This window comes from Lutjanus erythropterus, chromosome 21, assembly GCF_056507025.1.
Source record: "Lutjanus erythropterus isolate fLutEry1 chromosome 21, fLutEry1.hap2, whole genome shotgun sequence".
NCBI classification, from domain to species: Eukaryota; Metazoa; Chordata; class Actinopteri; order Lutjaniformes; family Lutjanidae; genus Lutjanus; species Lutjanus erythropterus.
Genome location: NC_139337.1, coordinates 12953365 through 12971187, shown reverse-complemented (window position 1 = coordinate 12971187; position 17823 = coordinate 12953365). Strand labels below are relative to the sequence as shown.

General features: G+C 40.0%; 1 protein-coding gene across 2 annotated transcripts in view; it reads left to right on the top strand.

Annotated features, from left to right (window-relative positions):
• The window catches only part of ofcc1 (orofacial cleft 1 candidate 1), a 110103-nt gene that overhangs the window by 30796 nt on the left and 61484 nt on the right, over positions 1-17823 (top strand). For both annotated transcript variants that reach the window (XM_084747274.1, XM_084747273.1), the window contains exons 12-16: positions 791-939; positions 2058-2172; positions 2972-3278; positions 11392-11483; positions 14514-14659. In XM_084747274.1, the coding sequence (XP_084603400.1) occupies positions 791-939; positions 2058-2172; positions 2972-3278; positions 11392-11483; positions 14514-14659 (809 nt within the window). The remainder of the gene's footprint in view (positions 1-790; positions 940-2057; positions 2173-2971; positions 3279-11391; positions 11484-14513; positions 14660-17823) is intronic.

The window sequence follows — 17823 nt, the reverse complement described above, 5'->3', positions numbered from 1 at the left end:
AATGAATAATATGAAATATCCTCAATATCCATAATCCGTGATATTATGCCATAAATTTGTGTCCGGAGTCAGACACTACTACCCATCATCTCACAGGTGCATACCACAAGCAGATTATCATGGGGGTGGGAGGGATACACATGATTTATGTGTTAAAACAAGTCCCCTGCGTTTTCCATTACAACTAATAAAGGGATAAAATATTTCCACCCAGTGATGGATGAAGTTGCACACACCTCACTGTCAGTTCATTTTTTAAGCAAACCCACCGTTCTCTGGGTAAATAAGAATGTATGTGTTTGCCATCAACTGCTAACCACTAACACTTTTTGCTTCATGCAAGATACCCTTAATATCATCAGTTTGATTGATGGTGGCCTCACCGTGTCGCAAATTCAGTAACTGTCAGATCACAGACTACAACGGCAATCTCAACTTCTCCAACCTGTATTTGATGCCAAAAGTCTTTATCATTCCTACATCTCCTTTTAGGCAATTTGCTGAGTTGAGCGGGTAAAAATGGCAGTTAAGAAGGCTCTTGAAACAACATGGAAATAAGTTAATAGAGGATTCAAGTCAGGATGTGGTTTAAGTGGCTCCCTGGGGGCTCCTGTCCTGTTTGTTACCCTCTGTGTTTGTCATTGGCTTTGCAGTTGAGATCAAGTCTATATGTGCTGTATGGATGTGTCTGCATGTGTGCGTCCGTTAGCATGTGTGCCTGCAGGCGTGTGTGTGTGTTCACCTGACTGGAACTGTGGATGAACTTGGACCTTTCCCTATGTGTCTGCAGATCCTCCCTGCAGCCTCTGAGGTTGTCCCCTCCATGGTTCTAGTGTTCCAACTGGTCTCACTTCCAGGACACAGCAGCCACGTCAGCTCTGTGCTGGCATGGGGGGCATTTCCTGTTTGTGGACCAGGACTGGGTCATGTCCAGGGCAGGTATGTCAAAAGCTGATCAAAGATAGCTGGTGGACTTTGTTTTTTTTAACAGCAGAGATGGGACCAAGTCAGCAAGACACAAGTTAAGGCTCCCTTTATACCCACATACTTCCATGTGTCCTTCATGTTTGCATGGATCTTAAGCAGCACATCCACTCGAGAGTCAAAAAATACCCCAAAGAGAAACAAGAAGAGTTAGGGTTAGTGGTGGAGGTTGTAATAATTTACCTCTTGGGAAAGAAGCAGAAGTGAAGGCAGTGTTGTAGACAGCAGTGATCTGTGCAGCCATTAAATAAATCGTGATACATGGACGGAAAATTCTTTTCACTGCCTAATCGACAACTTCTTCACCGTGTCCTGTGGTTGTGTCTTGCTAAAACTATTGGCTACTGCTAGCCTGCCAACATGACTACTGGAAGTACTGTTCTGTTTTTTCCATATCCGTAAACTTTCAAAACAGGTGCAGACAAAATGAGCACAGAATATGAACAAAGGCTCCATGTACATCCATATGCATGAGCTAAAGTTTAGCTGAAATGAGCTGAAAGTCTTTGCCCTAAAGTCCCAAAACAACTCCCAAGACTGACAAGTCCCAAGACCTAAACTTTGAACTTTGAGTCCTAAACAACGTGTCAACTTTCTGACGACAAAAATGTCAACATTAGTTGATTCTGGAAATGGCAGGAAATTAATTGATGATGATTGTCACACTTTTTAAATAACATACTTTTTAATCCTTTTGCTTGGGGGAAGGTATCATTTATTATCAAGTTAAAAGGCTCAAATACAAGACGTCACAAGCCATCTGCATTTATGTCTAATCAAAGTTTTTTGATTTTGCAAGTCGTGCATAAAATAATGACCTTTGTCACTCAAGTCTGACTGAAGACCAAGTCATGGGACTCGAATCCACATCTTTGTTGACCAGTTACATATGTGTATGATTCTCAGCAATATCTTCACATGAAATGATATGAACTTGTGGTTAATTTTCAAATCAAATGCTTTAAGTTTGGAAAACTGTAGTCCAACTTGTTGAGTGGAATATTTATGAGCACTTTGCCCATCATACATCTGGTTGTACAGTGACTGTTAACGGTTATGTGTCCTTGGCGAAGGTTCAAAACCCCTCTGCTCAGAGGGGAGCCGAATACACAACTGGACCAGTTTAAAAAAATTGAAGCCCTCATCTCCTCTGATGTAGACCACTGGCTGTGCAACCTGTACTTCCAGGTACATGTTTATGTGTGTGCATGCATGTTTTTTTTTAAAGGTTCTTACCTGCTTTTAATTTCATCTGTTTTTTCTTTATGTTACATTCATAATTGTTGTTCTGAATGTTAATTCATGTACACGTGTGTGTATGTGTGCATCTTTACCCTGACCCTCCCCTATTATTTGGGAGGCAGGATAGGATGGTGGATCTGGGTAGATGGGGGTTGGATTTTTGGATTTTCTATGATAAAAAGCTTTTGCAGAGAAATTGGAAATTGGCCCCAGAGAGCAAACAAGAACCACATCTTTACCCAGCAATTCCGGATGCATTTGAGCTGATGCATTGATTAGATTAGTAAACATCTTAATTGAATTAAAAGCCAGAACAAAGCTCTCTGTCTCGGGTTTGTCTCTTTATTTGTCCCTTCGACTGTGACATGTTGTTTGTATTACTGCATTATCATTACTGCTGCTTTGATTTCTCAGAGTTACCCACATTTTTGTACATCTTTGCGGATGTACAGCACAATAGGAAGTACAATATTCATATTAGTCACATTTATGGTCTTAATTGAATTATTTTATGCCATTATGGCACACTATGACAAATACTAATAGCTGCAGTTGATCACTAACACCTGTAGTGTAATTGCACACACATGCTGTTTTCCCACAAAAATGATGATGCAATGGAATGATATGAACATAACTGCTGATGACATTAAATGAAGAGGTTATATTAATGTTCACTGAACCCATATGTAGACCACTAGCATACACAGACAGACCTCCCGCCCTCTTGTTTGTGCTGTTTCAGGTAAAGAGGCTCCCTTCTGTAACATCTGGGGGGCCGGAGCGCTGCATCACCCTGTCAATACCTCCTTCAAACCCCTCTGTTGTGCCCCAACCTGAGGTTAATCATGAACAACCACATGCACAGCTGCCAGTTCAGCCTCCATCACAGGCCCAACTCCGTCCTCATCCCCAGTCCCAGTTGTACCCCCAGCAGCAGCCGCACGCGGGCCCCAGCAGCAGAGCAGCAGACCCCGCTGTGGTACACTCTCACCGGGGGTCTCCTCTCCACCTGTCAGCTGATTCTGCGTGCTCTTCCTCGTCTCTGCCAGGTAGGGGTTCAATGTTAACACCCCCAACTATGCCACAGTAGGGAGAAAATGTCACCCTAATGTCAACAGCACTGGGATGAGAAGAATGGCAGGCCTCACTCACACACACTGAGGTGAATGTGCTTAAGGGTAGGGCTGGGTGGAGACAAACAGAAGTTACCACAAACATACAGTATTTTCACAGTTAGATTACATGCAAGAACCTAACAGACACACTGTAGCATTAATGTTAGCTCAGGCAAATTTTTGAGCAGTACCACACCAACAGATTTGTAACATATTCAGATAAAGCTTTTTGATAATACCACCACTTAAGTAAACAAACTCTTCAGAAACACAGGGGAAGCAAAATCTAAACTAATAAAATATAAACCAATAAAATGAGAGTGTTAGATCATTACATTTAGATTTGAAGATTATAATCTTTCAATTATTGTTGTACTAGAAATGTGTTATTAATATACTGGCTTCCACACATATCATTGCTTATTGTTATTAAGCTATTCAAAAGGCAGTTTCTCTAAATAAGTAGTGTGTACCGTCACTTTTCAACTTTTTTTTTGCCAGTTAGATGTTCAAACACTACATTTGATAAATCTCTAAGTAACATTTACATACACACAGAGAATGCTTTTGAATTTTTGACTTATGAAACACTGTCACTTTATCGTTACATTTAGGCGCTCTGGCTATGACACACTGTCAGCTTAAATTATATATTTTTTCAATGTGATAATACAGTTATATCTTAAAATAAAAATATCTTTCTTTCGAAGGCTTTCTATGTGCTAGACACTTCTACTACTTTCAAGCCAGTGGGAGAAAATGTGATGCGCGCTGGTGTTTTTTTTTTTAGCCCAGTATGTTATGCCATTGAAAGCCACTGTGACAAAACACATTGAATAGATGAGCTAAATGTCAACCTAGCCACTGCAGACAAGCTAGCTTTGACCACTGACTGCTGGACAGCCCTCACAAACAAAACCTACATCACAATTACTCGTCACTTCATTGCTGCTGACCTGGAGATGCGGTCCAATGTTCTCCTCTCTCTCTGAATAGACCCCTCAGATGCATAGTAGTTCAGCCTTTCTGTCTCCTGGAGGTTGTTTGACATGACACTGACAATGTGTGTGTGAAGTGCTTCCTGTATTTCACGTCATCTTGCATTTTTCTTAAAAATTGACCAATTAGATATGGGTTAAAGGGTGTCAGGCTGTTGAAAGCAAAATTAGCTGAAACTGACATCTGTATTTCAGATAGTGCAGCTTTGTTCTGTTTGTCCTGTACTGTGATCCATCCATCCATTTCTGGTTACTGTCTTGAAGTTGTTATATGTCTCGTTATCAACTGATAGCAAATGAATTTTTGTAGCAGCATAGTGGCACAGTGGTTAGTGTTGCTTCACAGAAAGAAGGCTCTTTCTGCTTATTCCTCCCGCACTTGTGCAATTTTCTTCCAGTTGATCTGGTTTCCTCCTACAGTCCGGACATGCAGGTTAGGCTGATTTGAGACTTTGATTCCCAGGTGTGAAAATGATTATGTTTCCATGTTTTAGCTCCGTGATGGACTGGTGCTGCTTTGCTTTTCTTTCACTGCATACTGGGATAAGATCCAATGTGATCCTGAAATAAGCATGTCCATCAGATGCACCGATTCACTATTCTAAAGTGGTTGCCCTGCTTATCTGGTGGTCCAGGCAGGGTCATACCACAGTTTTAACCACATCTAGAGGTGGCTAATGACTTCTGTTATTAGCAATAAGGATCTGCTTCCTCATTTTAAAAACATACCACTCTTTCCCACCTAGTTTCAAGTCAAGCTAGTATGCTGGCCATTGCTTAGAATCAAACACAGGCTCATTTGGTATTGATCTACTACAAAGGCAACTGGCTAGCTTCTTTATTATTAATACATCCCCCTTTTTTTTCCTTCTCTTTTTTTTTTGCACGCACAGCTCATCTTTATTTAACAGTCCTCAAAAGTTTCTGGGGTGCTCTGCTTTAAACATCACACAGGCTTTTTAATTACAAATGAGTTGTGACAGGTCTGCTGGGTAGCACCCTGGCCCATTTTAAACGTGATGCCGGCTGACAGCTTGGCAGTGTTCTCCCAGCACTGAAACATGTGGAAGAAATTGGTCTTTTACATTTCACAGCTTGTCGCTTCCTCCGCCGACTGACCTGTGACCCCCCACAGAGATCCTAACGCCCACAAGGGAAGTGTCCCCAACGAACTGACTGCCTTTCCAGAGAGAGAGGGAGAGAGGGAGGGAAGGAGGGAGGCACTCACTATGGGAGATTTATGTTCTGCCACGCAAGGCGAAAGGTACCAGGTCTCTTCAACACACACGGCTGCACACTCTGGCACACACACATCCTCGTAGCCAGGTGAGGAGGTTGCTTGGGAAGTGAACCCGATCCGTAAGCAGAATAACGGATCAAAAGGTGTCCTGCACAACACCTCATCCACACCGTTCCCTAAGCTGACCTGACATTTGTGCCTCATTTGCATACAGATCCGTTCATTCTGCAGTACCTCTGGAGCGAATTATGGCACTCAGATGGGGAGATTACGTCAAGGTTGAAGGGAGCGATTGGACAGACAACTTTAACCTAGCCAAAAAAATGGAAATCCAATTCAGCATGGAGAAGAAGAACAAATTATCCCCTGTTCCTCAGTCCTCTGTCAAGACTGGGGGTTTCAGACATTTCCTTCCCATTTCATGCCTCTCTGTTTCTGATGTGTGCTGTGTGGAGATCGCTTTCTCTGCGTGTGTGACGCCAGGATTTTCCTCATTACCCATTTGTCTCAGAATCAGGACAAGTATATGGAGACCTCTTGTCACTGCGATAACGTACACACAGCAGAGCTTGACAGTGAGACTGAAAGTTTGTATTCCTGAGGCCTTAAGTTAATTAATCCCCGTAGAAAAATCACAGAGCGCGGTGAGGTGTCTATTACAGAACAAAACCTGACATCCCAATCCAAGATAATAACGCTGACAAGTTTTGATCAAAAAATCAGAGCACTACTGTAAGTGCCATTGTGTGGGCATGGATGTTTTTGTGTTTCAGACTCACTTGCTATTGGATGATGATAATTCTAATTTACCTCATCTTACTCGTCCAAGCATAACGGAGTGTATTTGGCTTTTTAACGTAGAGATTAGCTAGAGGCACACTGGGTTAAGTGACCTTTCACATTAACTGAATGATCCAGTTACATTGGGTTTGTTTGAACCCAAATGACTAATTAGATTAGCGTCTTGTTTCATGATTGCCTTTAGTGGATCACTGTGAGCACGCAGATGATTCTGCCACAACTGTATCACTGCCTCATTCTCTGCTTTTTTTTTGTTAATTTTTTTCTACATCGTAACATCCATCCCCTTGAGCACTGATGGTGATTTCGAGGATTCCTCATCTAATGTCTTCTTTGGAGTGCTGCCCTGCACTTTCAGTATGTGCTCCCCTCCAGGCCTGGTCCCAGTCATCCAGAGTTTCAGACCACAATGTTACATCATACCCTCTCAATCAGTCGCACTCTGCATCCGCCAATTAATTCAGCAGTGTCCGGATTCTGAATGGGTGGATTCGACCTTTGAAGCCTGTTTGCAGAAATACACATGTAAACCCTCACAGTGGGTGTGGAAACATAAGCCTAGAGGACTGCATGTCGGGGACAACCTGTTCTCATCCCAACTTGTCAGATACCGACGATTTGTCACCACCCCTTGGTGTCACATACAGGCGCACATGGTACCCTTGAGTGGCTGAATCTGGCAATGCCAGAAAGCCTTTTTAACACATAGTTAACATCATGAAATGGTCATAGTTTGGATAGGTTTGGGCACAAAAACTACCTGGGTAGGTTTATGGTAAGGACATGACCTACAGTCTACTGTAGGTAGAACTATCTCCAGGTGTAGACTTTATCCCACTTTATACTACCTTCGAAATCAAATTCATTTTTGGATTGCTGATCGATTTTTTTTTATATAATTAACTAGCACTTAGTCCATTAGCTAGATGCTAACACACAATGGGACTTCCCATTAACATGATAATAAAAATTAGACAAAACCTCAGTATCTGACGAGTTGGGAATGACAACAGGCTGTAAATACAGAGCGTACAGGACAGTAACACCCACAGATGGCAATGTCTTTCCTGCAAAACACACTGAAAATCCCAGTTTTTGTGTGATAAGACCGTTACAGCCAAAGTGTGTGTCAATGAACATGATAAAGACAAATTTGACTTTCAAGACTTCACCAGTGAGAGCAAAAAAGTCTTAAAAATGTGTACATATTAGCATGCACTGAGCATCTGTTATTGTCATTAAAATGCAACAGATTACAAGAAAATCAACTCTTGTGTGAAGCGACACCGAATCCTCACAGTATCATAGCAACCTTAACACAAATCCCGACATGGACCCAGGGGTAATCCGTGAGTCACTGACCTTCGATCCCGCTGTAACTTTGGACCAGTCATCAGGCAATTAGGGGCCTAGGTGAGCAAGAGCCGCCATCTCAGCCTGGTTGCATCTCACCGGTAACACAGTGATGGGGTCTCGACAGTGTTACGGCCCTCAGGCTTTTTTCTTTCCTTGGCCTGTTTTTGTGTGCGAGCAGGAGAGAAAAGAAGTGTGTTGAGTTATGCGGCTGTGAGGTGTACACTCATTTGTATTTCTACCCTGGAAAATGTTTGTGCATGTATGCAAGTGTCTACATATTAATATCTTTGTTTATACGCCTTTCTGTGTGTGGGTGCGTCTATGCAGTGTATGCACTGGATGAGTGTGTGTGTGTGTATGTGCGTGTGTGTGTGTGTGCGCACGCACTGGTCTTAACGCTGCTCAGAGCGCAGGGGGATAACAAGGAGTTTGTTGTTGGCCTTGAGTGCCCGGAGAGGCTGGAGTTGTGGCAGCTCCAGCGCTCTGAGTTCACAGACGTAGCCCTCAGCTGTCGAAGCTGTCGATGATGTCGAAGCTGTCGATGCTGCCTCCGCGCTCATTCTGGTTCCACAGCATCTGCGCATTAGCAAGTGGGGCCTGGTGTAATGAGTGTGTGTGTGTGTCTGTGTGTGTGTGCAGTCTAAAAAAGCAGCCCAATCCATGGTGGTCCAAGTCTGTGAGTCCATGCTGTTGTTTGCTAATAGATGTTGAGGTGTTTGTGTGTGTGTGTGTGTGTGTGTGTGTGTGTGTGTGTGTGTGTGTGTGTGTGTGTGTGTGTGTGTGTGTGTGTGTGTGTGTGTGTGTGTGTGTGTGTGTGTGTGTGTGTGTATTTCGATGTGTGTGTGAAAAAAGCAGCTGGCCATCGGCTGCTTTGCTCTGTCTGCACAGCAACACACACAAACACTTTGCTGAAATATAATATTTGCTCAGTACTTAGAATATTAGCAAAAAAATGTTAAAACAATGTACTATGACTTGAATGAAAAAAAGTAGATTTTTTTTTAAAAGTTCTTTCTATGTCAATACAATTTGAAAAACTACAAAAATGTTCTCACATTTTTTTATATTTGCCACAAAGGAATCTCAGAATTTTTGTATCTTGATACAATCCACCTCCCTTCCTTCTTTCTTCCTGTCAGTCTTTTTTTATGCATTTGGGTGTGTAAAAATATAACATTGTGTATTGTCCACAAAGTAGAATGAAGTAGTAGAATATAAAGTATTTATATACTTTAAAAAGTTTGTATCCATGTTGCCTAAATTTGTTTAAGTTGACAGAATTTGAAAAGACAAGTTGAGATAATTTTGTAATGATTCAAAAGAAAATAAACTTTTCTTAGCAAATTAATTTAGTATTGTTTTTGTTGTACTTAAGACAACATGTTAAAAAACCTTACGATACTAAGTTGAACTAACAACTCCCACTAAAAACATGTTTGATTTCCTTTTACACTCAGACAATGCATGCTGGTAAAGTATAAACTTAATTTAATGAGTCAACTTAACTCTGTACAGTACATTCATTCAACTCATCATGTCAAGTCAACAGACTCCAAGTTAGAAGAACTCATGTACATAAGTTCTGTAGTGTTCTGAAAATAAATACTAGAAATTCTGAGTTAAATTAACTTTAATGAATAAAACCTGGTATATTTAGGTTAAGCTGATTCTCCTAAATTCCTGTTCCTTATTTTTTACAGTGTGTACACAAGATAATTGACTGATGTGTTTATTGGACTCTTAATGCTGACACAAAATTGAGTATATAGTTATGTAATGTCATGAAAATGTAGAAAAATAATAAATTATTTTATCCCTGGAATAGAACAAATATAACCTTATTACCTTTATAACTGTAGGCACTCCAAATGCTTACCAGCAAAGCGGTGGTAATTAAAAACTACATCTGTGTTAGGATGAAATCTGATTTCAGACTCCCTTAAAAATAGCAGTGAGCAGGCTCTTCCTGCCATTTAAGTACATTTAAGCTGTCAGAAGGATTTCTGATGTGTTGCCTATATTTAAGTTATTATTACTGATATATTTAATCCCGCAGCAAGAGAAAAATTATATCATCGCCGAGGTTTCCATATGTATTATATAGATGTGACTGGTTCCACGGGGGGAAAAAAAGTTTCACATAGTGAGATTTTTACATGTATCAAGCTAAGGTTTACTTAATTACAACCTCCAGGCAATGCAGGAACCCTTTTTTAAATTCTGTGAATGTTAATATGCTAAATAATGCAGATCTCCGACTCTTCAAGCATGAGACACACATCTGGCGGCTTACCATTTAAATTACAGCAAAAAAAAAAAGAAGAGTGAGACAGATAGAGAGAGAACAGAAAAAAAGAGGGTTAGGATGAAAAAATACTTCAAAAGTAATTTTCGAAAGAGGAGAAGAATGGGAAAATGTATTACAACCAAACTTAATTTCTTTTTCGATTTTTCATCATTTCTAATTGCATACATTAGAGTGTTGAGGCCGGGAAGGTTCAGCTCTGAGATTGTGGGAGACAGAGATGACTGTGCAGCGGGAGCTCCATAAGTTACTACTCACACTACTTCTCTCTGTGCAGAGTAAAATCAGCCTTTGTTGCTTTTGAAAGTCTCCAGATAGTATACCAAAACATCACTACCTGCCTAGGAGTAGAAAAACAAGACAAAAGCAACACTTGGAGTTTGCTCAGAGTATTTTATCTGATTCCTCGTTACATTTATTCTTCTTATTTTAGTGTCATTACAAACCTGGAATTTTAAACGTTTTAGCTCAATTTTAAATACATTTTTTTGATTAAATGTAAAGCTTTTAATTTTTATTGAGGTGTATTAAGTTATTCAGAATGCATTTCTTAGGTCACTTTCCATTATTGTCTTTTTTTGATCGTTCATCGGGGCTGTTAACAAGGGAAGGGAAAAAATGTTATATTGGCTGAAAATGCAGATATTTCTGCTGAGTATGTCTGCGGCGTGGAGGCTTTTTGAAGCATATCAGCTGTTATTTGCAATGGTTGCTCAGCGTTGGTCATTTTAGGAGAAGCCAACAAACTTGATGGTCCATCTTGAGAGCCGTCATCCAAAACACGACAAATCAATGAGAACAAAGAGGAAAAAAAAAACCTGACAGCAACGGTTTTCTTATTTTGCCCAGTGAATATGTCCAATTAAAAAAAAAAAAAAAACATTGTGTTTTATTTTGAGAAGCATTGTTTTTAATGTTGAAACGCATTGTATTTAAAATACTATGTGACAAGCACTGTTTATTATTTGAAAAGCTTTGTATTTTATTTTGAAAAGCTTTGTATTTAATTTTGAAAAGTACAATAAATTGTATTTTATGTCTGCATCTGCCACAATAGTAAGAGTAAGCATAATAGAGAAGAGAGCTGATAATGAAAATTTGTGCATGTATCTATAATGATATCAGTCAAAATTAGTTGGAAAATATTGGTATATCAGATATCAGCAAATATCTAATATTGTGTCCCTACTTTAACCAACTTTTAATAATTTGGATTTTGTAATATAAATATTACTCAGCCACCCTTGATCCTCACTATGATTGCCAGATGTGGTTTGCAAAAGAAAACAACCCTTTCTTTCTTTTTCACACTCACTCACACACATTACTTCTCTTTTTGGGATGCAGGGAAGAATTCCTCCTCGGGAGCCATTTCTGGAAACACGGGAGAGAAGAGTGATCCATGCAGGGAGAAAGCAGAGGGTGGGATTCACTACAAGGTAACACTGTGATTTAAGGGAAAGTGTTCCCACCCTTGAAATGAGCACCCTCTCCGCTTTTCCCCTTCCCTTCCCTTCCCTTCCCGCCCCTCTCTGCACCCCTACACACACCTCCCCGGCTTATTATCTGAGATTTGTCAAAATACATTTCACACTAACAGGTATTTTTCAGCCTTCAAAGCCAGTTTTGATCTGCTTGACAAGCCAAAGCAGCTCAAATTCTGTGAAATCAGCAAAGCCAGCCAGGCCTCCCTTTTTTTCTCCAAGCCGCTCTAAACACGCCTCTTCCTGTGCTACAGAGGACTTAAGCTAAATTAATCAAAGCCTGCATGTTACCTGCCATACTTTGAAGTGGTAATTGCAAAATTACTCTGTGTGCTGATCTGGCATTGCTGCCTCCCGGTCCGCCCCTGCCATTGTGCCTCCGCTGCGGCCTTTTGTTGTTGTGATGTTATTGTTGAGGTAGTTAGAAGCCTATGAACAAGCCTCTGTCTGTCACACACATATGCACATCCTCCCCTCCCACCTTTTTCCAAGTCTTTGGACCATTCCACCAAATCAGTGCCTTTTCTGTACCCAGGAAAATATATGCCTACATATTAGGGATGCATAGTATTGGGCTTTTGCTGATATATTGATATTTTGGCCAGTGCGATCCAGACATAAGCACATTCTATATCTTCTGATATTCACACATTATTATGCCTACTGTTATTGTAGTGGCACATTGGCAGATGCATAAAATACAGTGCTTTTCAAAATAAAATGCAAGGCTTTTCCAGCTAAATTACAATAATTTTCAAAATAAAATACAATGCTGAAAAGCATTAACTGGGCAAAATAAGAAAGCTACTGCTGACAGATTTTTTTTCTTTGTTCCTCACTAATTCATCATGATTTATTCTTAAAATGGAAAATTAAATTTGTAGTGTTGAAGGAATGTGATTGGCTCCTCCTCAAATGATGATGCTGAGTAATCATTGCAGATGATGACATCACAGACTTACCACCACATACATATTCTGCAGAAATATCTGCATTTTGAGCCAATAATATTTCATTCTAAAGCTTTTATCTGTGAATACCAATGACGTGCCAATAATATTGTGCCTCTCTAATGAATATGCATGAAAAGTATCTGCATAATACATTATACTATTAAGCAAATTGACCTGTACATGGTATGTCATGTAAAACCATGCTAAATCAGCCTAGAACGCTGAAAATATAGGAATTAAACCTGTCCCCACTATTTAGCACCACACTTCACTTGGAAGATCATGATTAGAATTCTTGAGAAACCTTATTTTTTGTATTATTGTGTGACTCTATTTCCAATTTGGACATTTAAATACATTTTCTCATCGTAAATCATAATATGTCAGTTAAAATACATATTTTAAGTTGCGTCCCCAGGTTTTCCCTCAGTCCTGTTACTCTGACAACCTGCCCCCAGTTTCTTAAAATTTAGGACATAACACAAGTCACATGATCAACAAGAAGCAGCATCATTAGAGACTTCCAAAGGCCATGGGAAGACCAAAGGAGACCGTTCTCATGCTATTAGTATTGATGCCATGTGGCTACACTTCATGTACTTGCCAAGGCTATGCTAAAAACTCAGTCTTATCACTTTCAGTCCTGTTAAGAGAATTAAATCTTGTTAAAAGAACAATTAAAATGGTCAAAGATGGACAATAACACATTTTGAATAGTTAAACGTGCATTATTAGAAACAGATCTGCAAAAAGAATAAAAAATAAGTTACATTTTGAAAAGTTACAACATGCAAATGGCATTGATTCAGCGGAATGGCCCTTTTATTCTTGCTAACCTCCTTTTACTGATGTACAGGAGACTCCTCAGACCACCATTAATCAGAGATGACCTGTTAAATAAATGAGTTTGTTGATATGAGGTTTTATTTCTCTGCAGCCTCTGTAGACCATGTTTTTTTCACTTCTCCTTTTGGCCCTATCTTTAAAACCTCGCTAACTCTGTCAAATGTCGTGGTGTGGAACCCAGTTGTCTAATGATTAAGTGGAGTGATCTCCAACCTGCCCCAGCCTGGGAGCACTAGGGATCAGATTTCAACCCTTCAACCTGCAGTGCAGGCCTAATTAAAATGAATTTTCTCCAGGCGACCACTTTGCCCACAGGGCAGGAATCCAGCTATATACGGAATCCGCTCTTAAGGTATTGCATTAAATTTATTGTGGGGAGACACCGGAGAACATTGCGGTTTATATATCTCCTGCATTTTTTCTCTCTGCTTTCTTTTCCCGCTCCTTTCCACCTTTTTATTGTGATCATCACTCTGGAATCCAAGCTTGCTTTGGCAAAGATTGCCCTATGAAAACGGATGGAGCTTTTATGGGGCCCTGCCCATTTACTACTTCCTGGGCCTAGTTTATCTCAGAGGGAGAGACAGAGAAGGAGAGATGGAGGAGAGGAAAAAAATGAAATGGAGAGAGGTAGAGTGAGACAGGAGGTTGCTTATTCCAACTGTGGATCTCATTAACATACATCAGTGAGTATTTCACAACTTCAAGCAGAAAGGCACTAAGCCCACCCAAGGGCAACACAGGCAGGGCTGACAGGGCCAGGGAAAGCAAGCCGTTAACATGTTGGCGGCTTAACAAATAATATCTGCTCCCAAGTACCTTGGTGAAATATTTAAAACCCCACTTCCTAACTCCATTTGACTGTGTTTATGACGATGACAGTAAACGACTTGTGTGGAAAAAAACAGTGCCAGCTGCTCAAATATCACATATTTAACACCACCGTCACTGTACGCATGTTTCCCAAATGAACTCAACTTGAATGATGGCGTGCCGTATGCGATTTTGCCGTCATTCTTGTCTCGTGTCAATTGAGGCGCGGTTGAGATATAGGAGAGGCTCCAAAGTGCCACGCACACTGTCACTGTCACCGTGTGCATCCCCCAAGATAAATTCAGAGGCCTGTTTCCTGCTTTGATTACAAATGACATCCGCATGTGTTCTCCCCGATTCCTGCTCCTCACAGAAGAAGCCAATCAAGAAGACAAATAGCTGCGGCCCCAGCATGAGCGGCAGCAGCGCACCGCCTCGGCAGGCAGACAAACAGAAGATGCAGCCTTCAATGGAGAACCTCTCCACGGAGGAGATGGAGGAGTATACATTCTCCCTACAGTAAGTCTCACCACTCATTATCCTGCCCGAATCTTGCAAAATTCAAACGTGGAAGAAAAAAAAAAAAAAGAAAAACGTGGGTGACAACTGGTGCCTCACCGACAGTGATGTGCACGGCATCACGCAGACAGACACTGACAACAAAATGTGCCTAGAACACCTCCTGTACAGATATAGATACAGTAGTCACATGTCTTTCAAGGGAAATCCTAACTAAATGGAGTTTGCATCTGCTGTAGCTTTAATCTCGTATAGCTCAATTGTCATTTGTCAACATAAACAAGTCACAGTGAACAAACAAGTCTTTTTCAGAGCCTCGTATCATTTGTCCTGAAAAAAACATACTGAGAACTTTGTTAGAAAACTGGGAAATACTTACGTCATAAAAGTAAAGCCAGACAGATGTATTGATCGACCGATACTGACCTATCAGAACTCTGTCAGTCTGTATTAGTATTGGTGTATATGTTCCCATATGAAAAATTGTTATTATTTTTTGACAGATCAATACAGCACCAATACACTTACTATCACAATATTGTGTTTTGTGATACTGTATCAATTTTACAAAACACTGTATGTTGATATTGTGATACATACAGAAAACTTCATTTTATGTTGTGTTGAAACCCCCTGCCTTTAGATAGCAGTGCTGTTATGTATTTTCACCAGTTTGGATTGCATGAAAAAAAAACTTTTAAACTCAGATTTGAGGCATATGGTGGTGTGGTTTTTTTTATACCATGACAGTTTTCCTAAAATTAGATTTGAAAAATAGCAATATATCACCTTGCCTCCAGTATCAGAATTTATCACAATATGCCGAATTGCAATCCCAGTATCGTGATACGTATCATATTGCCAGATTCTTGATTCTTGTTTTTCAATCTTATAGGCAGCATTTTATGTGTATATCAATTTCTAAATTCAAATTTAAAGGCATAGTATGCAACATTTTCCTACAAAAATCCAATAGACTCATAAACATAACCCCTTTCCATCATCACTTATGACCCAGTAGAAGTGTGTGGTGCTGCCCTCTGCCTGTATTTTCTTATTTTCTCATTATTCTGTTGTGCTCTCGATGCTTTACCAACCCAAAACATTGACATTTGATCCTTTTGAGACTCAGCTGTCTTTCTAGTTCATCTAGGAACTGCTCAGAAGAATCCTACTGATTCTACCTTCAATATATACATATTGTTTTTCTATTTGTGTTTCTTTCTTTATTGTTATTCATATATTTACTAAAATAAATGTGGAATTTTAAATTTTCACACTTACAAATCCATTTATATCTTGATAAAACGTTAAAAAAATAAATTTTAGAAAATTAAAATGGAATCAAATATATAAAATAATGCAAAAGTAAATAATGAGTCATCATTCATTTATTTAAAATCCTTGGTAAACACATTGAGGAAGAATCTTAATTAACAATGGTGCCAAGATACAAATGTACAATAAGAATGAATGATCACAAAAGCTTAAAGGTACCAATGAAAGAAGAATACATTACTAAAACAAGGTAAAAATGAACAGTGTCAGTAGGTAAAGGTGCAGAAATTGCCAGTGAGACAAATAAATAAATAAATAAATGATAAGAGCAAATAAACAATTAAAACAATAGCAAGTACAATCAATAAAATTATCAATTAAACCCTGGCATTGTCTCAGTGGTATTAATGAAGACACCTGAAAGGTTTGTGAAGCAAATTGCGGGTATAAATTTCACTGTGTGGTTTACAGTTTTAAGACAAAATAATCAGTCTCATTCAAACTAATTTGGTTTGTAACAAAGTAGCAGATGTAGCCAAACCAAACATTGCTCAACCTCTACCCATTATGTCACTATGTGGTTTATTTGTTTCCTCCTCCTCTGCACAACAAAATGCAACAAAGGAGGTTTGTAAAAATGTGTTTTCCCCTTCACTGTGGCTTACAGCATTTGATTTTAATGAGAAAACGGGGATGTATGAAATATAAACAAAGCAGGAAGCGCACAATCTCAAACACCTCGGCCAAACATGTTGAAAGCAACAAGGTGCAGCGCTGCATGCCCATGGAGCATCAAAATAGGCTAAAAGCAAAATTGCTTATTTCAACAAAAAAGTCACAGGTATTTGTTTTTATTTGAACGTCAACTAAATTAAGGGGAGGGGATTACCACACACACCACTACTACTACACTTGGGGGGAGAGACAGAAAGAGAGAGCTCTCCCTGGAGATTTAAAAGTACCCATGTTTCCTCATTTCTGGGAGTTGGTAATTTATAGCTGCTGGTCACATATTAAACAAGATCAGAGACTACTCCCTGACATCTTCTGAACATACTGGGGGAATTCAAATGATTACCAGCGTATCCTGCCAACAAATGACGACACAGGGACTATCTTGAGGGAGAGCGAACACAAAACGAACACAGAGCCCAGGCAGGCGGCGCACAAAGGGACACAATTAAATGGTTTTCACGATTATTCATAGTGCCGCTTTTTACCTCTGAGCAGTCGCCGGGCTCCGTGAGATGAGACGTTTCTGTCAGTTATAGGTACGGATTGTATTGAGCCAGAGCCCTGGCGGTTCCCTGATGCCCTGTGAAGGTGCTGCCGCTATTGATTTCATCTTTACAAGCACACACATTACAGTATCTCTGAGCTGAAGGCGGCTTCTTTGCCCTCGCCTAATCAGAGCATTAGAAAGATACAGTGCCAGCGAGTGTTGGCTTTCACAATGAAGTTAAAGACAGTCTCAAAGTCGTACCCTCACCCATCTCTCCCACTGTGCTGTTTGACTTGTTCTGGGCTTCTCCACATCACCTGAGGACTGACAGAGACACACACGAAAGGGATTGTTTACTGATTTTTTTCATTATATTTGCCATAATGATGTCATCTCCATCTCTTCTGGCATTTTTGAGAGCTCTGTTTGTATCTTTGTGTGTGTGTTTATATGCATTTGTGCATGTGCGTGGGAGTGTGTTTGTGTCTGTGTGCATCATTTCTGTCTGTGTACAGTATGTGTGTGTACACATGTATTTTATGTGGGATGAGGCTTCGTACTGCAGTGATTGAGGGATATTACTGCCATCTATTGAGCCACAAGAGACTGAGCTCATTGAGATTTTTATAGGGCGTCCCGACACAAATGTGCAAATCAGATGCTC